Genomic DNA, 20,524 nt, shown 5'->3' with positions numbered 1-20,524 from the left:
GCGAGCGGTTCTTCTTTTGCCCAGGCTGGACCCCGTTAAATAGGGTGAGCCCAGCCCGGAGGTCCCGAGGCACAGTGTTATTTTCAGGCCCTGCTGACCTCACAAGGATGTTGACTTTTGACCTGTGCTCGTGGCGGCTCCGCCCTCCCCACACTGTCACACCTGCAGCAGCATTGCTCCTGTTGCATGCTGGAATAGGCTCTGACTCCTGGACGCGCTGAATGGTCTGTTGTCATCGTTATTTTTTCTTAATAACATAAGAAACGCGAATGTAACATAAGAACACTTGAACCAAGAGGGAGCTATTCAGCTCATTTAGCCCACTTACAATGGTAAGATGCATCTCTGCAGTTTTCCAGCTTGGTTATACTATAGTTTATTAAATTGTTTAGCCCTGGCCTCCCTCCCCTTGAATTCTTCAGCTCTCCCGACCCAAATATAAAAACTAGTTATAAAGACCAGCCACCCTATTCCGCTCCAATGGAAAGCTTTTTTCCCCTCTTCAGTATAACTTGGCCCACGTGTGTGAAGCATTGCTCGGGGAATCACAAGTTTGTGGGATGAAATAATAGTTTGACGATGAAAGAGCGACAGCAGGGCTTGATTACTTGCAATGTGTAAAACAGCTGGCAGGGTGGTTGCCTGGTCTGCGAGGAATTCAGGCAGCAAAAGACAGAAAAGTCGCAGAAGGAAAACACAGTTCTGTGCGTGTCTGCGTGGAGGTGTGGCAGACCCAAACCGGAGGCATTTATAGATCTAACTGAGGGTCAAATCAGAGCTTACTGCCATCGTGAAAAGCGTTTATAATTATACATCATCCACCCGCTGACCAAAATATTAGGAATCCCTATCCCAAGGCTCTTTTATTGGTAGATAGGGCTGAGAAGCGTGAGATAGACTCTCATCACCTTCCTCAGCTAGGACAGTCCTGTTATTATAGTTTTGTTGACAAAAAGGTGAAATATGCAGTTTACTCCTTATGTCCTGTTGCCCATATCACAAAGGTATTTGAAAACTAGTGGGCCAGATTAGTAGTTTTGGCCTGTGGGTTGACTTGATCTTCTTGGTACATTTGTATTTGCATTAGGGGGTTCTCATTTGCTGGTTTAATTGGATGCTTTTGCATGAAGTGGCCAGGAGGAGGGCGTGCTACTCAAGAATAGTGGCCTCTGTGTCTTACAGCCAGCCAGATCATAGCAGTTCTGAATCAGCGTCTTTTTATCCATCTGTCTGTTTTCCAATACAGGGATGCACTGCAGCCAGAGCCTATCCCAGCAAGCAACAGGCGCAAGACAGGGTACACCCTGGACAGAATGCCAGTCCATTGCAGGGCACACGCACACGCACAGACACACACCAGGCCAGTTACCTACCAGTATGTCTTTGGGCTGTGGGAGGAAACCGGAGCACCTAGGGAAACCTACACAAACACTGGGAGAACATGTGAACTCCCCACAGATACACCCTAGGAATTAAAACCAGGGCCCTGGTGCTAAGAGACAGCAATGTAAACCACTGCACCACTGTGCTTCCCTGTCTCTTTATCTTCCAGTCAATAAAGAATAGAATCTCTTAGTTGTCTTGTAGAGGAGGGGTCTCTAACCTCAATGCTGGAGAGCTTGTTTCTAGCTGACATCTGAGTTGCTTGTTTAGACCATCTTAATTCTTCAAGGTGTCTGTGGTTTTGGGTTAATGCCTAATGATGCTGATGAAACCGAAATAATAGAACCTTTCTTAAAAGACAGGAAAGCTGTTGAGACTCCTGTTTAATTGTTCTCATACCGAATCTGTTACCAATACCAAGGAGTGAGCAATATTTTAGTTTTCCACATTAAACAAGATGGAGGGATGAGGAAGGAGAAAAACAGAGGGTAGACCTCAGTTCTTTGGCCTGCGTAGTGGTGGACTAAGATCATGGCCCTCAGAACATGTGGAAGATATTAAGGCATTTGGCAACTGGGTGTTTAATGCCATGCATAGATCTTTGACCCCAAGGTTATAACGGAGATCCTGGGCTCTGTACTAAATCTTCTTGGGGTGTGAAAGCTTGGTGATTGAAGTTGTTTCCTTTCATGTCTCTGCAGGACAAAATCTTGAGCTCCAGCAGCCTGAACAGTCGAAGCAGAGATATGTTTGGCCTGAGATGTTTGCCTGGTGAGTTTTTATATTAATTTCTTACACTTATATAGTGCTTTTCTGGACACTCCACTAAAAGTTCTTTACAGATACCAGCTCTCAGTGGGGAGGAGAGCAGAGTGATGAAGCCAGTTCAGAGATGGGGATTATTAGGAGGCCATGACTGGTAAAGGCCAGGGGGAAATTTGGCCAGGACACCGGGGTAACATTCCTACTCTTTTCAAGAAACGCTCTGGGATTTTTAATGACCACAGTGAGTCAGGATCTCAGTTTTACGTCTCATCCGAAGGACAGCACCTAGTTTTTGGTTCCTCTCCTCCGTTGTCTTCTGGTCTTCTGTTCTGGATTCACAACATGTATGGTCACTTGCATTGTTAAGCGCCTTGGGGCAACCTTGTTGTGAAAGGTGCTATATAAAAATCAATTGAATTGAGAGCCAAAGAGCTGAGAATCTGATTATTACTAATGCACATGGTCAGCTGTGAGGCAGCAATAATAATAATAATTGCTTACACTTATATAGCACTTTTTTTGACACTCCACTCAAAGCGCTTTACAGGTAATGGGGATCCCCTCCACCACCACCAGTGTGCAGCCCCACCTGGATGATGCGACAGCAGCCATAGTGCGCCAGAACGCTCCCCACACATCAGCTCTCAGTGGGGAGGAGAGCAGAGTGTTGAAGCCAGTTCAGAGAGGGGGATTATTAGGAGGCCATGACTGATAAGGGCCGATGGGAAATTTGGCCAGGACGCCGGGGTAACACCCCTACTCTTTTTCAAGAAACGCCCTGGGATTTTTAATGACCACAGAGAGTCAGGACCTTGGTTTTACGTCTCATCCGAAGAGACTTTTTACAGTATAGTGACGGGGACACTATATTAGGAGCCACATAGACCGCAGGGTGAGCACCCCCTGCTGACCCCACTAACACCTCTCCCAGCAGCAGCCTTAGTTTTTCCCAGGAGTCTCCCATCCAGGTACTGACCAGGCTCACACCTGCTGAGCTTCAGTGAGCTGCCAGTTGTGAGCTGCAGAGCAATATGGCTGCTGATTATTTGTGAGAGTTACTGCTCTAACATCAGCTGTGATAAAGTTATATAACTTGCAACCTTTTATTTCATCATCATCACGCAATACAATCAATCAACTTTATTTGTCATTATACTTACACGGGTGCATAGTATAGTGAAAAGTGTTTCTCATTAGTCTCTCAGGTGCAGTATATATATAGCACAGCAGACAAGACAATAGACAGAAATACAGTAACAATAAACAACAGTATGGTGCCAGTGCAAAATTGTCAAAAACTGTGCAAATACACAAACAGAAAAAAGTATACAAACAAAACAAAAACAGTGCAAAAGTAATACGGTGAAAGCACATATCCTTGTAGTCATGAGCTTGTGGTGTGATGGTCCTCGGTCAGTCCACAGCTTCACTTCGCCGTCTCAGGATGCCACTCAACACCCCAGTCAACTATCAGACCCTCATGTCACCACAGCAGGTCTGAGTCCTGAGTCCTGAGGAGTGCTGCTTCCACCATTCACTGGTGTGAGTTCAGCTCACACTTCGAGACCTAGGTCCTCCTGAAACAACTGACATCTCGAGCGCTTAGTTCTGCTGTAGCTACACTGAACTGGCCTGGTCCCATGTGGATTGGCAGAGAATGTAGATTCTTGTTTGAAGTGTCACTGAACTAAATAACAGAGCACAAGCATTACATCCCCCACCTAATCTTTCCTGATGCCATTCTAGTCCCGCTACAGGAGTTCCTTTGCCATTAAGGGTCAGTTTGTTGTCATTTGGTCTGGGTCTTCCTGGCACTGACGTGGCTCTCTGGGATTCAAAGGAACAAATAAAGTAAAAAATATTTATTCTGTGCTGAAAAGAGAAGAAAAGAAACACAATTCCTTCGGCTGTGGAGCCTTCTTCTGGTGTGAGAAAGAATAAGAGTCTCTTTCTCACACCCGAAGGAGGCTCCACAGCTGAAACATTGTGTTTCTTTTCTTCTCTTTCCAGCAGGGAATAGACCTTTACTTGTTCCTTTGCAGCCTACACATGCTGACGCAGCCCCCTACTTGAACTACTCTTGTGATTCGTGTTGTCAGTGAGAGGCGCTTCACTTCACCAACACAAAAACAGCCCGTTCTTGGTTCTGAGGTTTTGGCACCACAATGCGATGTGCTGTTCTAAAGGGTGCTGGAACGGGTCTGGTTAGTGTTGGTAACAGCTGGCTGTGTATTGTTTCACGCTTTGTTCACTTGCTGTAGGAGACCAACATCAAAAACTGTCTCGGCACTCGGCTGTTCCAGGGACTTAGCGAGGAATGTTGGCAAGAAAGAAGCACATCCTAGCCAGACTGACCTCCTGCATTCCTTATTGCCCTGATTGTTGCAACACCTCTCTGGGAAAATCAAGCTCTTTCCCGTTTTTCCTGTCTCTCTCTTCTTTTATACCCTGTGTGTTCTTGTCCTTATTCTCATCTCTCCCTCTCTCCTCCCTGTCCTGTGTTCGCTGCCTCTTCTTTATTTCTCACTCTCTATCTTCCTGTCTACCTTTCTCTCCATCTCACTGCCCTTCACATATTCTACAAGCTCTTATCATACCCAGCTGCCTCATCTGTCAGCCAGACTCATGCACAAAACCACGCCCGTACACGCCCCTTAATTCAAACTTGACTCAGACATGGAAAAGTATATTCAATTTTCTTTTATGGCTGCTTTCTACTGCTCTGAAGTGGCTGATTACTGTTCTGTCGTAAAAAGGCACTTTGCTCTTTTAAAAAAATAAGACAAGCATAGTTAATGACACTCTGAAGTCACTGATTTACAGACAGGCTGAGAGAGACAATTAAAACACGCTTTGAAATGGCCAGTGCGTTTTTTTCAGAGAATGGAATCCTCGACAGACACACAATCCCCCGGACAGTCTTGTCATTCGTGGTGTTTGTGTCATGATTTGAGTGGTGAATGAAGTCGTTGCCCCTGTGCCAGTGGGAGGGGAGATCCAGTTTGTGCTGGTGCTGCAGGTGTAAAGACAGACACAAGAGGGCGCTGCTCTGGGCCTGGTGGTGACTGGCTGAATGGTCCCACCCCTAGTGGCTCCGGGGTCAGCATCCAGGTGTTACAGCAAGGAGCTGCAGCTCCGACATTGACTCTTTCCTCATTTTAAAGTTCTGCCTTCCCATGGCTTGACCATGTCAGTGCAATGGTTTAGCACACCTGACTACAATAATACAATGCTTTGCCATTTTATCGTATTATTTATAAAATAAATCTATTTCAAGCCCACCAAACGCAATCTTTAATGACGCCACTAAAGTTTCATTTTGACGGAGGATGCAGACCCAGCTCTGCCAGTTGTTTGCCATGCTGTTAGCTCTGCAGGGTCTCTCTCAGAGGTGATTGACAGGAGTCCCTGCTGCACTGAAAGCTGAGGAAACTCTGGCTGCAGAACGCCATTCCTCTTGGATCATTGCACACTGGTGCATTTGACTAATAGCAAGACCAGGCTTGGATCACAGGGTACAGCTGGCACTCGGAGCAAGGTCCTGTACTTGTGGAGCCCCATCACATTTAAAACATATGCAGAAGGCTAGTGTGATACAGTAGGAATGGTGATAGTGCACCAAAGGCATAGTGAAAAGAGTATTTTGGTTAACTGAAAAATTACAATTCAGGAATTCCATCATAAACTAACAGAAGTGGGACTGATTTGAACCAGGGTCTCCTACCACATCTTCAAAGCCAATCTGCTTGGTCCTTCCTGGTTTTGTTCTTCAGTCGCAGGGTGAGGCACTGGCTCCTGCTGACCAGCTCCCAGTAGGCTTCCCTTCACTCTGTGCGGCAGTGCTGGACATGAAGCCTCTCTCAGCGCATATTGCCTATTTTGTGTTCAATCAGAGACAGACTGTTGTTGTTTCAGAAGAGAACAGCAAGTGCCCAAGGGAGGCATTAAGGAGAAGCTTTCTGATTTTTGTCTTAAATGTTCTGTGCCTCTGGCTCTCTGAAAGTTACAGTTCCAAAGTGTCCTAGCAACTGCTTCACAGCTCCCGACTAAAGGATAAAGTTCATTTTTTGGAATGTTCAAAACCAAAGCACATGTGAAAATACCAGCTTGTTTATACTCCTTCCCCCTTTATTCAGGAATTCTTGTGCTGCCTTTCTTTTAAACTCTCTCAGGAACAACAACACCTTTTCCAAAATTGGACACAGTATTCTAGTACCATTCCTTGACCTCAGCATTTTTCCAGCCTGCATGTGTTTTAGGCTTCCCTGCATTATTGCAGTTTTGTGTCGCCTTAGGAGCAATTAATGTAGAGTAATAGAGTAAGATGCATACTTGCAAATATTCAGGCAGTGTGTGTGTTGTGTTCTACAAGAGTATTTATTTTATTTCTGTCATAACTTCTATTATAAGGTTTTTTTTGCAAGGCACAGAATATAAGTCATACGAGAAGGTCAGTGTGGATCTGACAGGAATATAGCAGGACAACCTTTGATCCTCCCTTTCATAGAAGTGAAACCACCATGTTTGCACAACTCCCATAAATGCTGATAACAGAGGAGAGTTTGCACTGTCACCTGTAGAATAAGGTGTCTCTTCAGTATGGATGTTGAGCTCCTGGGATATTGAACAAGTGACTAACAAAGGAGATGAAAATTTAGGTGTGATTGATTTCTTTTTTTTAAAAAACTTTTTATTTTAGAGAAACAGATAACACAATTTTAAATACAGTTGACATTACACAACTTTTATAATACGAATTTACCAATATACATCACACATGAAAATGTAGTCTATGCATATCTGTTACCTTAATATTTTACAATTTTACTTATAACTGAACTATATACATTCAAAATAAGGAAGATACATACATTTTTATGATTTATAAGGAGGGGGAAAATTATGTAGACATACATTCTTAATTGTAGTTTCAGTAGACCTTAAAGGTCTAATGTACATAACCTACCTAGACCAATATTTGACAAATGTGTTCATGTGTAATTTAAGTGAAGGTGTGATTGATTTCATGTGAATCATGTGACACTGAGTTTGTAGGCAAGAACTATTGTTCCTATTTTCTTTCAGGGTACAAGTAGTGCAAGTCAAACTTGCACAAATTTATCAGCTGTGGGCATTTATCACCACCTTTAAATTAGGAAAGAACTAAGCCCTTTAGTCTGTGTGATGTTAATATACTTCTTAAATTTTTGTTCCATCTGAGTTCTAGGTGTATTTTACTGAATTCATTTTTATTTACTATCTCAACTGGTCAAAATGACCACTGTTTCCTGGTTTAGGGTCATTATTGATTTCTAGATGTCTCTGAAATGTGCAAGGCTATGGCTCTGTAAAAGGGCCTCTTCTGCTGTAGCTACACTGACAAGTCATCTAACAAAGCCAAATCTCTTTTGCCTATCTGGGACCAAGGGGAAGTTAAGAGGAGATTTAGGACTTACAATGAACAGAATTCACATCAGGTATTCATAACAGGAGAATGTAAAAAATACCATAATTTTAAAATACAGTAATTGTATAATGTAAGATACAGTGTCTCTTGGAGTCATTAACATTTTCTAACTAGTGTTTCAGTCTACAAACAATAAAAGCCTTTTTTGGGATATTAAAAACTAGGAGGTACAATGCTTTAAATTGGAGTCCTTCCTGTTGCAATGTGTTTTATATATAACAATGCTCACTTTAGTACTTTAGCGATTACCTCTATTTATAGACTTGCACAAATCACAAGGGCTTTCTTCAAAGGGCATTTCACAGAAGCTTGCTGATACTTGGCTGTGTTTCACAGTCAGACAGAAATCGCAGCCAGTTCAGATACTGGCAGTCGATGGTCTAAAGGCGTGTTTAGTGTTATTTTGTTCAATTCTACCTTTCCTTGTGATTTGAATTGTTCCTTGTAGGTGACGTGATTGCGTGTGTTGTGCGCGGTTGGTTTTGAGGCCTTACTGTTTAGACTGTGATTTTCTATGCTAATTCATGGACCGAGCAGGAAAAGTCTATGTTATTTGTACAAATTTAGAATCCCCATCTATTTTGTTCTTTATATTTCCGCTAATTTAGAATTGCCAGTTACAGCCCAACGCAGATACGACACTCACACAGTCACTAGGAAACAGCAGACTTATTGTGGCAAGCAGATGTATAACACGTTTTTAATTAAAAAATATCCTTCCAAACACATTTCAGACTCCAAGTGGAAAAAAGCAATAAGAAGCCACACTAAGTACTGTAGCGCATTCGCCCGGCGCTGCGGCCGAAGAGCGCCCAGCTGGGGTACGCGGCGAGGGGCAGGACAGGAGTAGTAGTGGCCAGGGCGGGGTTTAGGAAGGCCGCTGACCAGTGCAGCTGACCCACTGTGAAACAGGCGTACAGTCTGGGGAGATCGCCCGGATTCGTGTAAATAGTTCCCTGGTTTTCACCCCTGTTTTACTTGAACCCAACTGACCACAGAGAGTCAGGACCTCGGTTTTACATCTCATCCAGAGGACAGCGCCTGTTTACAGTACAGTGTCCCCGTCACTATACTGGGGCATTAGGACCCACACAGACTACAGGGTGAGCGCACCTGCTGGCCCCACTAACACCTCTTCCAGCAGCAACCTTAGTCTTCCCAGGAGTCTCCCATCCAGGTACTGACCAGGCTCACACCTGCTGAGCTTCAGTGGGCTGCCAGTTGTGAGTTGCAGGGTGATATGGCTGCTGGGGTAGTGATATTTTATGTGTGGTTTCTGATTTAGCTACTGGTTTCGCTTTGGCTTTCTGAAAAAATGGGACAGCTATTCAATCCTTTTTTTTTGTCCAAAATGAAAAATTAGCTCCACTCCAGTTGGGTACACCAAAAACCAGTCCTGCTTATTCTGCAAGTTGAATGCTTCCCCCCCCCCCCATCCATATATTTGACACCTTTTTATCACCTGAAGCGAATACCAGACACAAACTAGATTATGAGGACAGAACCCTGGAACGTGCGCAGTTCTGAATCGGACTTTCGCCGGACCGGACCCGTCCCTCGCTGTGCCTGAAGAGAGCTGAGCATTGGAATGCTGACCATCTGGGAAGCTCTGAGAAACTCACATCACAAAGACGGGGATTTCAGCCATTTATGATTACAAAATAACCACAGGGAGACACATGGCTGTCAGCTGTTGTTTTGTTTATAACAGCCTTTTATTTTTATTTTATTTTGGGAAATTTTTGCTTTGCATGGCTGATCTCTAACAAGCTTCTGTTTTGGGACAACAGGCCCTCTCTTTTTCTCACAGCACAGAATTCAGGCATCTGTCGCTATGGAAACGTGGCCTAACTGGCCCAGGCCCTTTGTTTAGCTGGGACACAATTGACAAAGCATAAGTCTTTGTGGACTTTTCATTTTCCTTTCTTTTATGTGTTTATTTTGTTTTGATCTGTTCTGAAAGGAGGTATGCGGCAACTGAATTAGCAGGAAAAACTACACTTCGAGTGGAATTCTGAGAATTTGGAAAATGTTTTTCCAAACAACAATTACTGTTATTGTCCAAAAACAAACAAGAGAAAGTGAAATGAGAAGACAGAATCTCTGGTTCTCTGTGGTTATTTGTTGACTGGTTCCATGTACTGTAGTTGATTTGCATAACTCTTTTGCTTCTGTAAAAAGACTTCAAAGCAGAAAGGAAGAAAAATATGCCGTGCCTTTTCACTTTTCAGAGAGATGGCCATCTTCCATCAAATCATAAGGAGCCTAGTTACAAGAACATGATGACAGCAGAAAGTAGATTCGAGTAATGAACGCTTTTAACAATACAAATACACAAATAAAACAAACCACAGATGCACGACTCAGTGCAAACAATTCAGGCCTTTCATGCAGTTATATAACACAAATGCATAAAAAGCGAACCATTCACAGCAACAAAAGCAAAGGCTGAACAAGAACTTCAGAACATAGGATAGGTTACAAACCACTGACCATTCTCATCCAAGGGAGGTCAATCAGCGCATCTTGTTTGTCTGGAATTAAAGATTCAGAAAGAAGCAGGGTTTCAGCTTAACTGAAGGGTTATATCTGGACAAGCAGCTGACTGTATGTGACAGTTTCAAAGAAAAAGTGCCATGTTATTAAGTTATTAAGGCACAGGGCCTAGAAAAACTGTGAGAGTTGGTTGACAGTCCTAAAAGCACTATTCAATGATTTGAAGAGGATTAAATGTTATATGAATATTTAAATATTGTAATCAATACATTAATTAAAATATTCTGGTAGCCTGCCATATTCAAAATAAAAATGTAAAATTCTCCCTCCAAAAATCCCCCAAATATTACATTTTCTTTTTTACTTTAGCTCCTCCTTGCTCTTCAGATAAATATTGGAACATTGCATCAACTTTCAGCACACATAATTGTGAGTTTGTGGCTGCTCGTTTCTGTGCTGGGTTTTGTGTTGCATGCATACGGTATGATCTCCATGTCAAAGACTTTTAATATCTATTATTTTCTATATTCCATGCGGATCATATTTGATTCTAACAAGATAATGCGTGCCATACGAGCACTATAATTAGAATGAACCAAATTAAAGTTTAACTGAATACAGAAGTTTGTCGTCATCTCCTTCCTACCTCCCAGTTAAAAGTTAAAAAAATAAAAGAATTAACCATTGTGGCTTAATTATAAGAAAGGCCGTTCAACCCTTCTAGCTCTATTGTTTTTTGAGTAGTTCACTGATCCAGCAGTCCCATCTAGTATTTTCTTGAAGAAAGCCAGAATATCTGCCTTAACAACAAATCAACATGTCCAATACGATTGGACAGTTTATTCCACACTCCTGCAACTTGTTGTGTACAGACATGATTCCTCTTCTCCGTTTCAAATGCCCTTACAAGTAATTTCCACTGCAGTGCTTTGGTTCGTGTTTCCATGTTGAATCTGAAGAAGTCCACTGGGCCGACTTTGTCATTGCCTTTAAGAATTTTAAATACTCACATATTTATCTTTTTGCTTCAAACCAATATAAGAGGTTCACAACATGGGCAAATTATGACATTTGTGTACTAAGATTATAGCAAACGCAGTCTAGGAGAATGTAACTCACACAACTCACTAGCTATACAGCTACTGTTGGGGGTAAAGCTGGACTTCAATACAAGTTGAAATAGTTTCAAAATAAGTTCAAAATTCACTCCATTTGGCAGCTTCACATCATATGGAAGAAACATCCTGTTTGTGACATCTGCAGCACATGTGCAGGGTATATACAGTGGTGTGAAAAAGTGTTTGCCCCCTTCCTGATTTCTTATTTTTTTGCATGTTTGTCACACTGAAATGTTTCAGATCATCAAACAAATTGAAATATTAGACAAAGATAACACAAGTAAACACAAAATGCAGTTTTTAAATGAAGGTTTTTATTATTAAGGGAAAAAAAAAATCCAAACCTACATGGCCCTGTGTAAAAAAGTGATTGCCCCCTAAACCTAATAACTGGTTGGGCCACCCTTAGCAGCAACAACTGCAATCAAGCGTTTGCGATAACTGGCAATGAGTCTTTTACAGCGCTGTGGAGGAATTTTGGCCCACTCATCTTTGCAGAATTGTTGTAATTCAGCCACATTGGAGGGTTTTAACCGAGCCTTAACCGCTTTTTTAAGGTCATGCCAAAACATCTCAAATCGGATTCAGGTCAGGATTTTGACTAGGCCACTCCAAAGTCTTCATTTTGTTTTTCTTAAGCCATTCAGAGGTAGACTTGCTGGTGTGTTTTGGATCATTGTCCTGCTGCAGAACCCAAGTGCGCTTCAGCTTGAGGTCACGAACAGATGGCCAGACATTCTCCTTCAGGATTTTTTGGTAGACAGCAGAATTCATGGTTCCATTTACCACAGCAAGTCTTCCAGGTCCTGAAGCAGCAAAACAGCCCCAGACCATCACACTACCACCACCATATTTTACTGTTGGTATGATGTTCCTTTTCTGAAATGCTGTGTTACTTTTACGCCAGATGTAATGGGACACACACCTTCCAAAAAGTTCAACTTTTGTCTCGTCAGTCCACAGAGTATTTTCCAAAAAGTCTTAGGGATCATCAAGATGTTTTCTGGCAAAACTGAGACGAGCCTTTATGTTCTTTTTGCTCAGCAGTGGTTTTCATCTTGGAACTCTGCCATGCAGGCCATTTTTGCCTAGTCTCTTTCTTATGGTGGAGTCATGAACACTGACCTTAACTGAGGCAAGTGAAGCCTGCAGTTCTTTGGATGTTGTTGTGGGGTTTTTTGTGACCTCTTGGATGAGTCGTTGCTGTGCTCTTGGGGTAATTTTGGTCGGCCGGCCACTCCTGGGAAGGTTCACCACTGTTCCATGTTTTCCCCATTTGTGGATAATGGCTCTCACTGTGGTTCGCTGGAGTCCCAAAGCTTTAGAAATGGCTTTATAACCTTTTCCAGACTGATAAATCTCAATTACTCTGTTTCTCATTTGTTCCTGAATTTCTTTGGATCGCAGCATGATGTCTAGCTTTTGAGGATCTTTTGGTCTACTTCACTTTGTCAGGCAGGTCCTATTTAAGTGATTTCTTGATTGAGAACAGGTGTGGCAGTAATCAGGCCTGGGTGTGGCTAGAGAAATTGAACTCAGCTTTCCAAAGATGTGATAAAACACAGTTGATTTATGTTTTAACAGGGGGGGCAATCACTTTTTCACACAGGGCCATGTAGGTTTGGATTTTTTTTCCCTTAATAATAAAAACCTTCATTTAAAAACTGCATTTTTTGTTTACTTGTGTTATCTTTGTCTAATATTTCAATTTGTTTGATGATCTGAAACATTTCAGTGTGACAAACATGCAAAAAAATAAGAAATCAGGAAGGGGGCAAACACTTTTTCACACCACTGTAATATGCCTTCTGCAGTATTTTGAGGTGTAGAAGTTTAAGCCGCTGGAAGAGGTGTTAGTGGGGCCAGCAGGGGGCGCGCACCCTGTGGTCCATGTGGGTCCTAATGCCCCAGTACAGTGACGGGGACACTATACTGTAAACAGGCGCCGTCTTTCGGATGAGACGTAAAACCGAGGTCCTGACTCTCTGTGGTCATTAAAAATCCCAGGGTGTTTCTCGAAAAGAGTAGGGGTGTAACCCCGGCGTCCTGGCCAAATTTCCTATTGGCACTTACCAATCATGGCCTCCTAATAATCCCCCTCTATGAATTGGCTTCATCACTCTGTTCTCCTCCCCACTGAGAGCTGGTGTGTGGGGAGCATTCTGGCACACTATGGCTGCCGTCGCATCATTCAGGTGGGGCTCCACACTGGTAGGGGTGGAGGGGATCCCCATTACCTGTAAAGCGCTTTGAGTGGAGTGTCCAGAAAAGCGCTATATAAATGTAAGCAATTATTATTATTATTATTATTATTATTAAGCCTAGTGTCAGATGAGAAGTGCTGTGCATCTTTGCATCTGAAGTGATCAAGAGACCCAGCCGGAACTGGATACAGTGTGGCCGTGTGTTTGGAAGAGCAGTCTCCTTCTTTCCTTGTCAGTTGGACACCTGCCTGCATCCAGGCATGTCTGCCCATAATGAAGAAACTGTGCTCCGTGCCCTCCCTGTTTCTTGCTGCCCAGGGGAGTGCGTGCTGCAGAGGGCAGTGCTGGTGAAGAAGAAGCTGTGGGAGGCAGGTGGGGACAGCAGTCTGGTGGGCACACTCTTCTGCACCCACTTCAGAGTGGCATTCCTGCCCGAGGACAGCCGGGTGGCTGAGGTGAGTGGAAGAGCCCCACTGCAGCTCACTTACTGCGCATCGTCTGGTATATCCCTTTGTGACATCTTGTCTTGCCCTGTAATGTATTTCTTATTCTCAGTTTTTGACTTTAGATTACCATCGCTTTTTGTGCTGGCACCTTATGTACACCAACCTGTGTGTGATTCTTCATTGCACTAACCCCAGATATTTTATACAGATCATCTTAGGTCAACTAATTACCTAATTGGCTCCCCAGATGATCTCTTGAATACTAGGGATTATTAGGAATAGACCTAATGAAATGTAGAAGAGGCTCACAAAGGTGAACTTGGAAAACCAGAGACCTGTCCGTACACAGCTTATTACTATTACTCTCCCTTCTCCAACCTGGACAAAAGGCCTGTGGTGTAGGGAAACACAGACAGCTTCAAAAGCAGGTGTTATACACTGATATTAAAAAGCTACGTGAATATTTTATTTCTAAAATTCGTTGCAAATGATCAGTATGCTGATGTCTGTGAAAGAGCTGTACACTCTTAAGTATTTGGACATGTTTGATCAAGCATGTCCATGAGCAAAAAGCTCATTAGATATAGGATGGGAAGAAACACACTATGCTGTGTGGTAATGCATCTTCATTTTTAGACTTCATTTTTATACTGTGATATCACTGAAGCCCATCTACTATGTTTTAGTTGAAAGCTCCTCTGATGAAAACATAATGTAACATTTAGAACAATTACATACAGTATAATTCACATGCCCTCACATCTTGGTCAGAAACCCAAGTTTGAAAAACCCTTTAAAAACTTGATTGCCGGAGAAAGCTCCAAAGGAGAATCCAGTAACTTAGTTTTCCTGAGTCTGTTCAAAGTGATTTATGCTGAACTCCATCCACACAGAATTTTCTCCTGTGCCAGGCATACTGTATCTTTCAGAAATCCCCCTGATATGCTTCCTCCTGCTCGCTGTTTAAGCCTGTATCTCTCTCCCTCTTCAGGACAGCTCCGATCCTGTGCTCCTTGGGGAACATGACATAGCCCTGGCATCCATAGAGAAAGTAGTGGCTGGTGAGACTCCTCTAAAACCACACCTTTACTCTGGTCTATAATCTACGTGATGTCCCACTCTTTTGTTTGTTAGTATATTGTGTATTATTTATTATATTGGTATTTATATACTGATGGGAAAAAGGAACGCAACACCTCCTCCTCCACACTCTGGCCCTCCTGTTTGCATGGAACAGGCTGAAGAGTGACTCGTTTGTGAAGAGGACCTGATGCCACTGCTGACGAGTCCATCGCAGCCTCTGTCTGGCCCAAGCCAGTCGGGTGTGAGGTCTAGGAGGTGTGAGCAGAGGGCCTCTGACAGGTCGCCTTGCTCTAAGACCAGCAGCATGGAGCCTCACTGTCCTGTCACTGGTGCGGGCATTGTGTCTGCTGGCAGCTTCAGCAGCAGTACGGGGGGCAGATCTGAAACGATCTTTCACATGGACCAGTCTGATGTGTCGGTTCTGCTCTGGTGTGGTCACTCGAGGGTGACCGGATCTTGGACGACCATCTGTCCTGCTGGTCTGCTGTAACCTCCTCTGCAGTCACAGTGCACAGTGGAGCAGCTCACTCCATAGTGTCTGGCAACGCTGGCACATGACATGCCTGCCTGCAACATGCCAATGGCCCTCTCCTTTGCTTCTGGTGACATTCGAGGCATTACAGACTGCACAGCAATTGGCCTTTTTCTTGCATTGACCTAAGCTTTGAATTAAGGCCTTTTTAAAGGTGACCTGATCAGGCATTGTTCCACCTGGACCTCATTGGGTAAAAGTGCACCTAACGAGCTTTTGTGTGATTGGCAAGTTGCAATGCCTCACTGCACAAGCTGTATTGCTGGTCAGAGGGCTTAAAACACATTGACAACTTTGTGTGTCATGAGAACATAAGCTATAACTATAGTATTCTCATTCCAGAAAATGTTGCGTTTCTTTTTTCCATCAGTATAATTACTTACTTCACCATAAGATGCTAATTGACAAAACATTGTGTCTTCACTACATCTAAGCTTAGCGAAACGTTTTGTCCTTTGCGAATAGGACTGTGTTTTTCTTTTATTAACCATAATTGTGTGAAATATTGCAGTTTTGATTATTGTACACTACATCTCTGTTTTGTTGGCAAGAATACTGAGGGGACATGTTGTTCTGCAGCTTGTAAAAACAATTGCACAGGTCCATATACATATATTAACAAGTGAAATGCAGGACAAATTTAGTTAAATGGCCTCTGGTACTTTGCATATGGATGAGTTGAAACACACAAGGGAAAAGCTCTCTTAATTTTGTAATTTGTAGAGTTTAGTGTTTTAACACTACATAAACAGAATTGGGCGAAGCTATATTTAAAGGGATAAGTACATAAGAAATGTTACAAACTTGTGCACCGAGAAGAAAACAGTTATTCCCCATGTCAATTATTTCAGTTTCTCCTACTGACATTTTAATTGGTTTCTCCCAATAATAGGGAATATACAATAGATTAGTAGAGAAATATATATACAGTAGTAATATATATAGTATATAATATAGTATAATAGTATAGTATAATATAATATATATAGTATTATGGCAGCAGGGTGACAGTAGTTAACTTTGATCCTTGACCTTTGACCCTGGATTCAGTTCCTGTGGTATTACAGCAGCAATAACCCTACTTGAACTTTTATCACATTTTACTGTGTTACAATACAAAATTATAATTTAACTGGGATTTTTTGCTCTTGACCAACACAAAATACTGTCAAAGTGAAAACAAGATTGTACAGATCCTCCTATATTAATCAGAAATAGAAAATAGAAAATAACTGATTGCATATCCAGTGGCCCCCAGTTTATTCATAACACTGTTGAAATAGAAACAGAGTATCGTGAAACAAAGATGTCCGGATTGGATGATGCGTCTGGCTTAAAAGTTTCCACTATGTTGTTTTACTTTGTCTTAATTAAAGTACAGAAGAGGTTTATACACACTCTTGTAGTCTGTATTTGGTGAATCCTTCTGTAATAAGAGTTGCACTGTAATGGACGCTTGGGCCTCTTGGCAGAGCAGAGGGAACCAAGTGTTTGGTACCTGTTAGAGTTCAGTGATTTCCCCTGTATTAACAAGTGCTGCTGGAGCCATAGATGCAAACCAACCCCAGAACATCACAGACCCCCAACCTTCAACACCAGTGTACTTCACAGTGGGCATGAGTATTGTTTAATGTGAACGTCATCATTTTTCCTCCAAACGCAATGCTGATGAGCTTGTCCATGTCATTTGACCATTGTTTCAGTTGTCATTCAGATGTAGTTTCAGATGTAAGTTCAGGACAGCTCTCTGTGTGTTTCTGATTGTCCCTCGAATGCCACAGTACAACAGTGTCCTAAAAATGCCGGTCTGTCATGAAGATCTCCAGCTCTTGCCTCCCAAAGCACTTGCCTAGGGCTGAGATACAGTTTGAACTCTTTTTGGTAGAGTGGGATTGTACCAGTTTTCTAACTATTTCGAGCTAATGGGTCCACTATAGTGGAAAATGGTCAAGAAATTGAGCTTCTTAAAGACCTATCCCACAGCTTGTGGAAGTGATGAGCCTTGGCCTGCAGTCTTCAGAGATGCCTCTAGCCTTAACCAAGATGACACTCCTGAATGTCTCCTTTTATACCCCAGACAAACAGGAAACTTTCAGAGGCTGTAACGTTTCACTGTGCTTTTGAACAGCAGGACTTCTTGGATTTAATTTAGAGGAATACACAGAGGTGTGAATGAACACGGCCCTTATGTTTCCTGGAATTCAATGGATTACTCAAGACAAATATAACTGTTTTCTGCAGGGCTCCTGTGATGACAGTATGATGTTTGTAGACTTTTTAAAGCAAGAAACATTAAAGTGTGTCCCATTCGGTTCCACGATTCTGTGTATCTCATTCTGCTTCCTCGGGGGTATGAATAAATCTGGAAGGTGCTATAGCTTCTGAGACCCCTGACTCCTCCAGGTTTACCTGTGGTGCTTTTATTAATGTATTGTACAACTCTTGCCCCTCTTCCATCTTTCCTTTCACTCTGGAAAGCTCCTTCATCACCATCACTCTCTTCATTCAACAGCCATTCCTCTGTGATTCCAATTACATCATAGTCACCTGCTGATCTGTCACCTTCTGTCTCTGGGATTGTGTTTCTAACACTCCAGCATTTAGGTATGACTTGCCTTTTGACGTTTTGTTTTTCCCTTGGGTACTCATGTCTTTAGTGTCTGTTTATTTTCCTTGTAGATTTTCTTTGGGAATCTTCCTCCTTCCTCTATACAGTAGCTCAATTAAACAGGGAATTCTTTCCTGATGCCTGACACAGTACTTGGTTCCTTTGTGAAGCTTTATAAGCACTACTTTGTCAATGGACTGGCCTGTTTTAATTTTTATTTTCGTATACTGCTATTATCCCTTAATACGGCAGTAAAGGAAATGTTTACTGTGGTAAAGACATAATGTAAATGAGTGAGGTGGAACTGAAGCCTCGTGAAAGCAAGTCAAATGTGTGACTGGATGGTGGGGTAAATGTGCGGATTCATTCTGGTCAGCTCTTGTAAGTGGCAGTCTGTAGAGGAATAGAAGAATGTAAGTTTTTTCTGTGGGTTCTCTTCATGTTTCCTTAGCCAGCAGTGGTTCTAAAAGCAGCAGATCCAGAACTGATATAGACATAGCAGAGATGATACTGATACTAATAATAATTCCTTACACTTATATAGCGCTTTTCTGGACACTCCACTCAGAGCTCTTTACAGGTAATGGGGATCCCCTCCACCACCAGCAGTGTGCAGCCCCACCTGGATGATGCGCCAGTACACTCCCCACACACCAGCTCTCAGTGGGGAGGAGAGCAGAGTGATGAAGCCAGTTCAGAGATGGGGATTATTAGGAGGCTGTGATGGGTAAAGGCCAGGGGGAAATTTGGTAGGACACCCCTACTATTTTTTTAATGACCACAGACAGTCAGGACCTCAGTTTTACATCTCATTCACTGTAAATATACTTTTTACAGTATAGTGTCCCTGTCACTACACTGAGGCATTAGGACCCACAGAGACTGCAGGGTGAGCGCCCCCTGCTGGCCCCACTAACACCTCTTCCAGCAGCAGCTTCAGCTTTCCCAGGAGTCTTCCATCCAGTTACTGACCAGGCTCACACCTGCTGAGCTTCAGTAAGCTGTGAGCTGCAGGATGATATGGCTGCTGGCATAGGAAGTACTAACAGAACTAAAAATTCTTTATTAAACACTTACAGTTATATTTTTGAAAACTTATAGTGTTCATTTTTTCACACTGAGATCAGCCTTTTTCTAAAAGGGTATCCCACAGTTAGAAAAGCTTGAAAGCCCCATTTCTACTGTTCAGGCTGGTTCCAGTCAGTCTGGCCCACAATGTGATAAATGTAACAGGGCTCTCAGAGCACTGAGCGAGTCCAGAAGTGACCCCCGCCCCCGAAATCTAGACAATGCAGACGACCCAGCCTTTCAGTGTGGCATAGTTATCCGCTGTCTGGGGTTGGTGATCCCAGGAGCGCAGAGCCCACGAGCAACCGGGTGTGAGTCCCCGCAAGGGTAGTGAGAGCTGTACTCATCACAACAGGGCTTCATCATAGTCAGTAAGCGTACAGTTACTAGGACAGATGAGCTGCTGAAGTACTGCAAGATATTTGTCATTGGAGTGTCCCTTGTATAACCAATGGGAAATAAGTAGCAAGAGTGACTACAAAAGTAGCAAAGGAAACTGCACCTGCAACTCTTAGTGTAAAGGACTTAACAGCTGTTCTCAGCTAATAATGAATTAGAATTGGAAGTGAAGGTCATCATGCGCTTGAAGAGGTCAGCTGTAAGGATGGGTGTTACGCCCCCAAGTGTCTAGGGGTAAAGGCGTGTAACATTTAGGATAATCTTCGGAAGCAGGTGGGTTCTGTTGAGGGGCTAGGAAGCGTGATAACAAGGGTTGATGCAAAGGTGATTAATTATAAGTTGAATAAGTGACTGGTATGAAATAAGACACAATAACACACAGGGGTAAGGAACTCAAGTGGTGCCACAGAAAAGAAAATAACAAACAAAATGGAGCTGGCTAGGAAAGTGAGGGAAAGCTGACCTAACTACAAAAGAAAACCCGAAACACACGGTCTTCGGCGTCTTCAACAGCCTAGCTAACCTCCACTGACTACCCAAAACTATACAAGACAAACGGCACTCACCCGTACTAAACTAGTGCACTAATACAAAATCAACTAAGTGTGTAGAATGTACCCAACAACCTAAACTAACCTTATACACAAAAGTTCACACAAAAACACAAGTGAACCAGGAATACAAATAAGGGAAAACGAGAGTAGTCAACAGGAACAGGGTACAAAAGAACACAAAGGTTGAACATATAACACGTTAGGGCAAGGTAATGGCGAAACAAGGATAATCACAAACTAACGAAAGTACAAAGCCGAAAACCCACACACACAAGGCAAAACAACAAACCAACAAAGCCGAAGCAAAAACCAACAGCGAAGCGATAACCAAAGCCGAGCGGGACCAAAGTCAAATGAAAGGCCTCTTCCTTCTGAAAGCCCCCATGTTTTATACTGAATGC

The 20,524-nt window shown here is 42.8% G+C and overlaps 1 protein-coding gene across 1 annotated transcript in view; it reads left to right on the top strand.

Moving 5' to 3' along the window:
* mtmr11 (myotubularin related protein 11) overlaps positions 1 to 20,524 on the top strand; it is a 58,173-nt gene that overhangs the window by 13,708 nt on the left and 23,941 nt on the right. The window contains exons 2-4 of the mRNA XM_088905855.1: positions 2,085 to 2,154; positions 13,752 to 13,888; positions 14,871 to 14,940. Of these exons, the coding sequence (XP_088761981.1) occupies positions 2,085 to 2,154; positions 13,752 to 13,888; positions 14,871 to 14,940 (277 nt within the window). The remainder of the gene's footprint in view (positions 1 to 2,084; positions 2,155 to 13,751; positions 13,889 to 14,870; positions 14,941 to 20,524) is intronic.

Source organism: Atractosteus spatula, chromosome 25 (assembly GCF_055471065.1).
Source record: "Atractosteus spatula isolate fAtrSpa1 chromosome 25, fAtrSpa1.hap1, whole genome shotgun sequence".
NCBI lineage: Eukaryota > Metazoa > Chordata > Actinopteri > Semionotiformes > Lepisosteidae > Atractosteus > Atractosteus spatula.
Note: the sequence above shows the minus strand (reverse complement) of the source record. Positions and strands in the feature narration are given on the sequence as shown.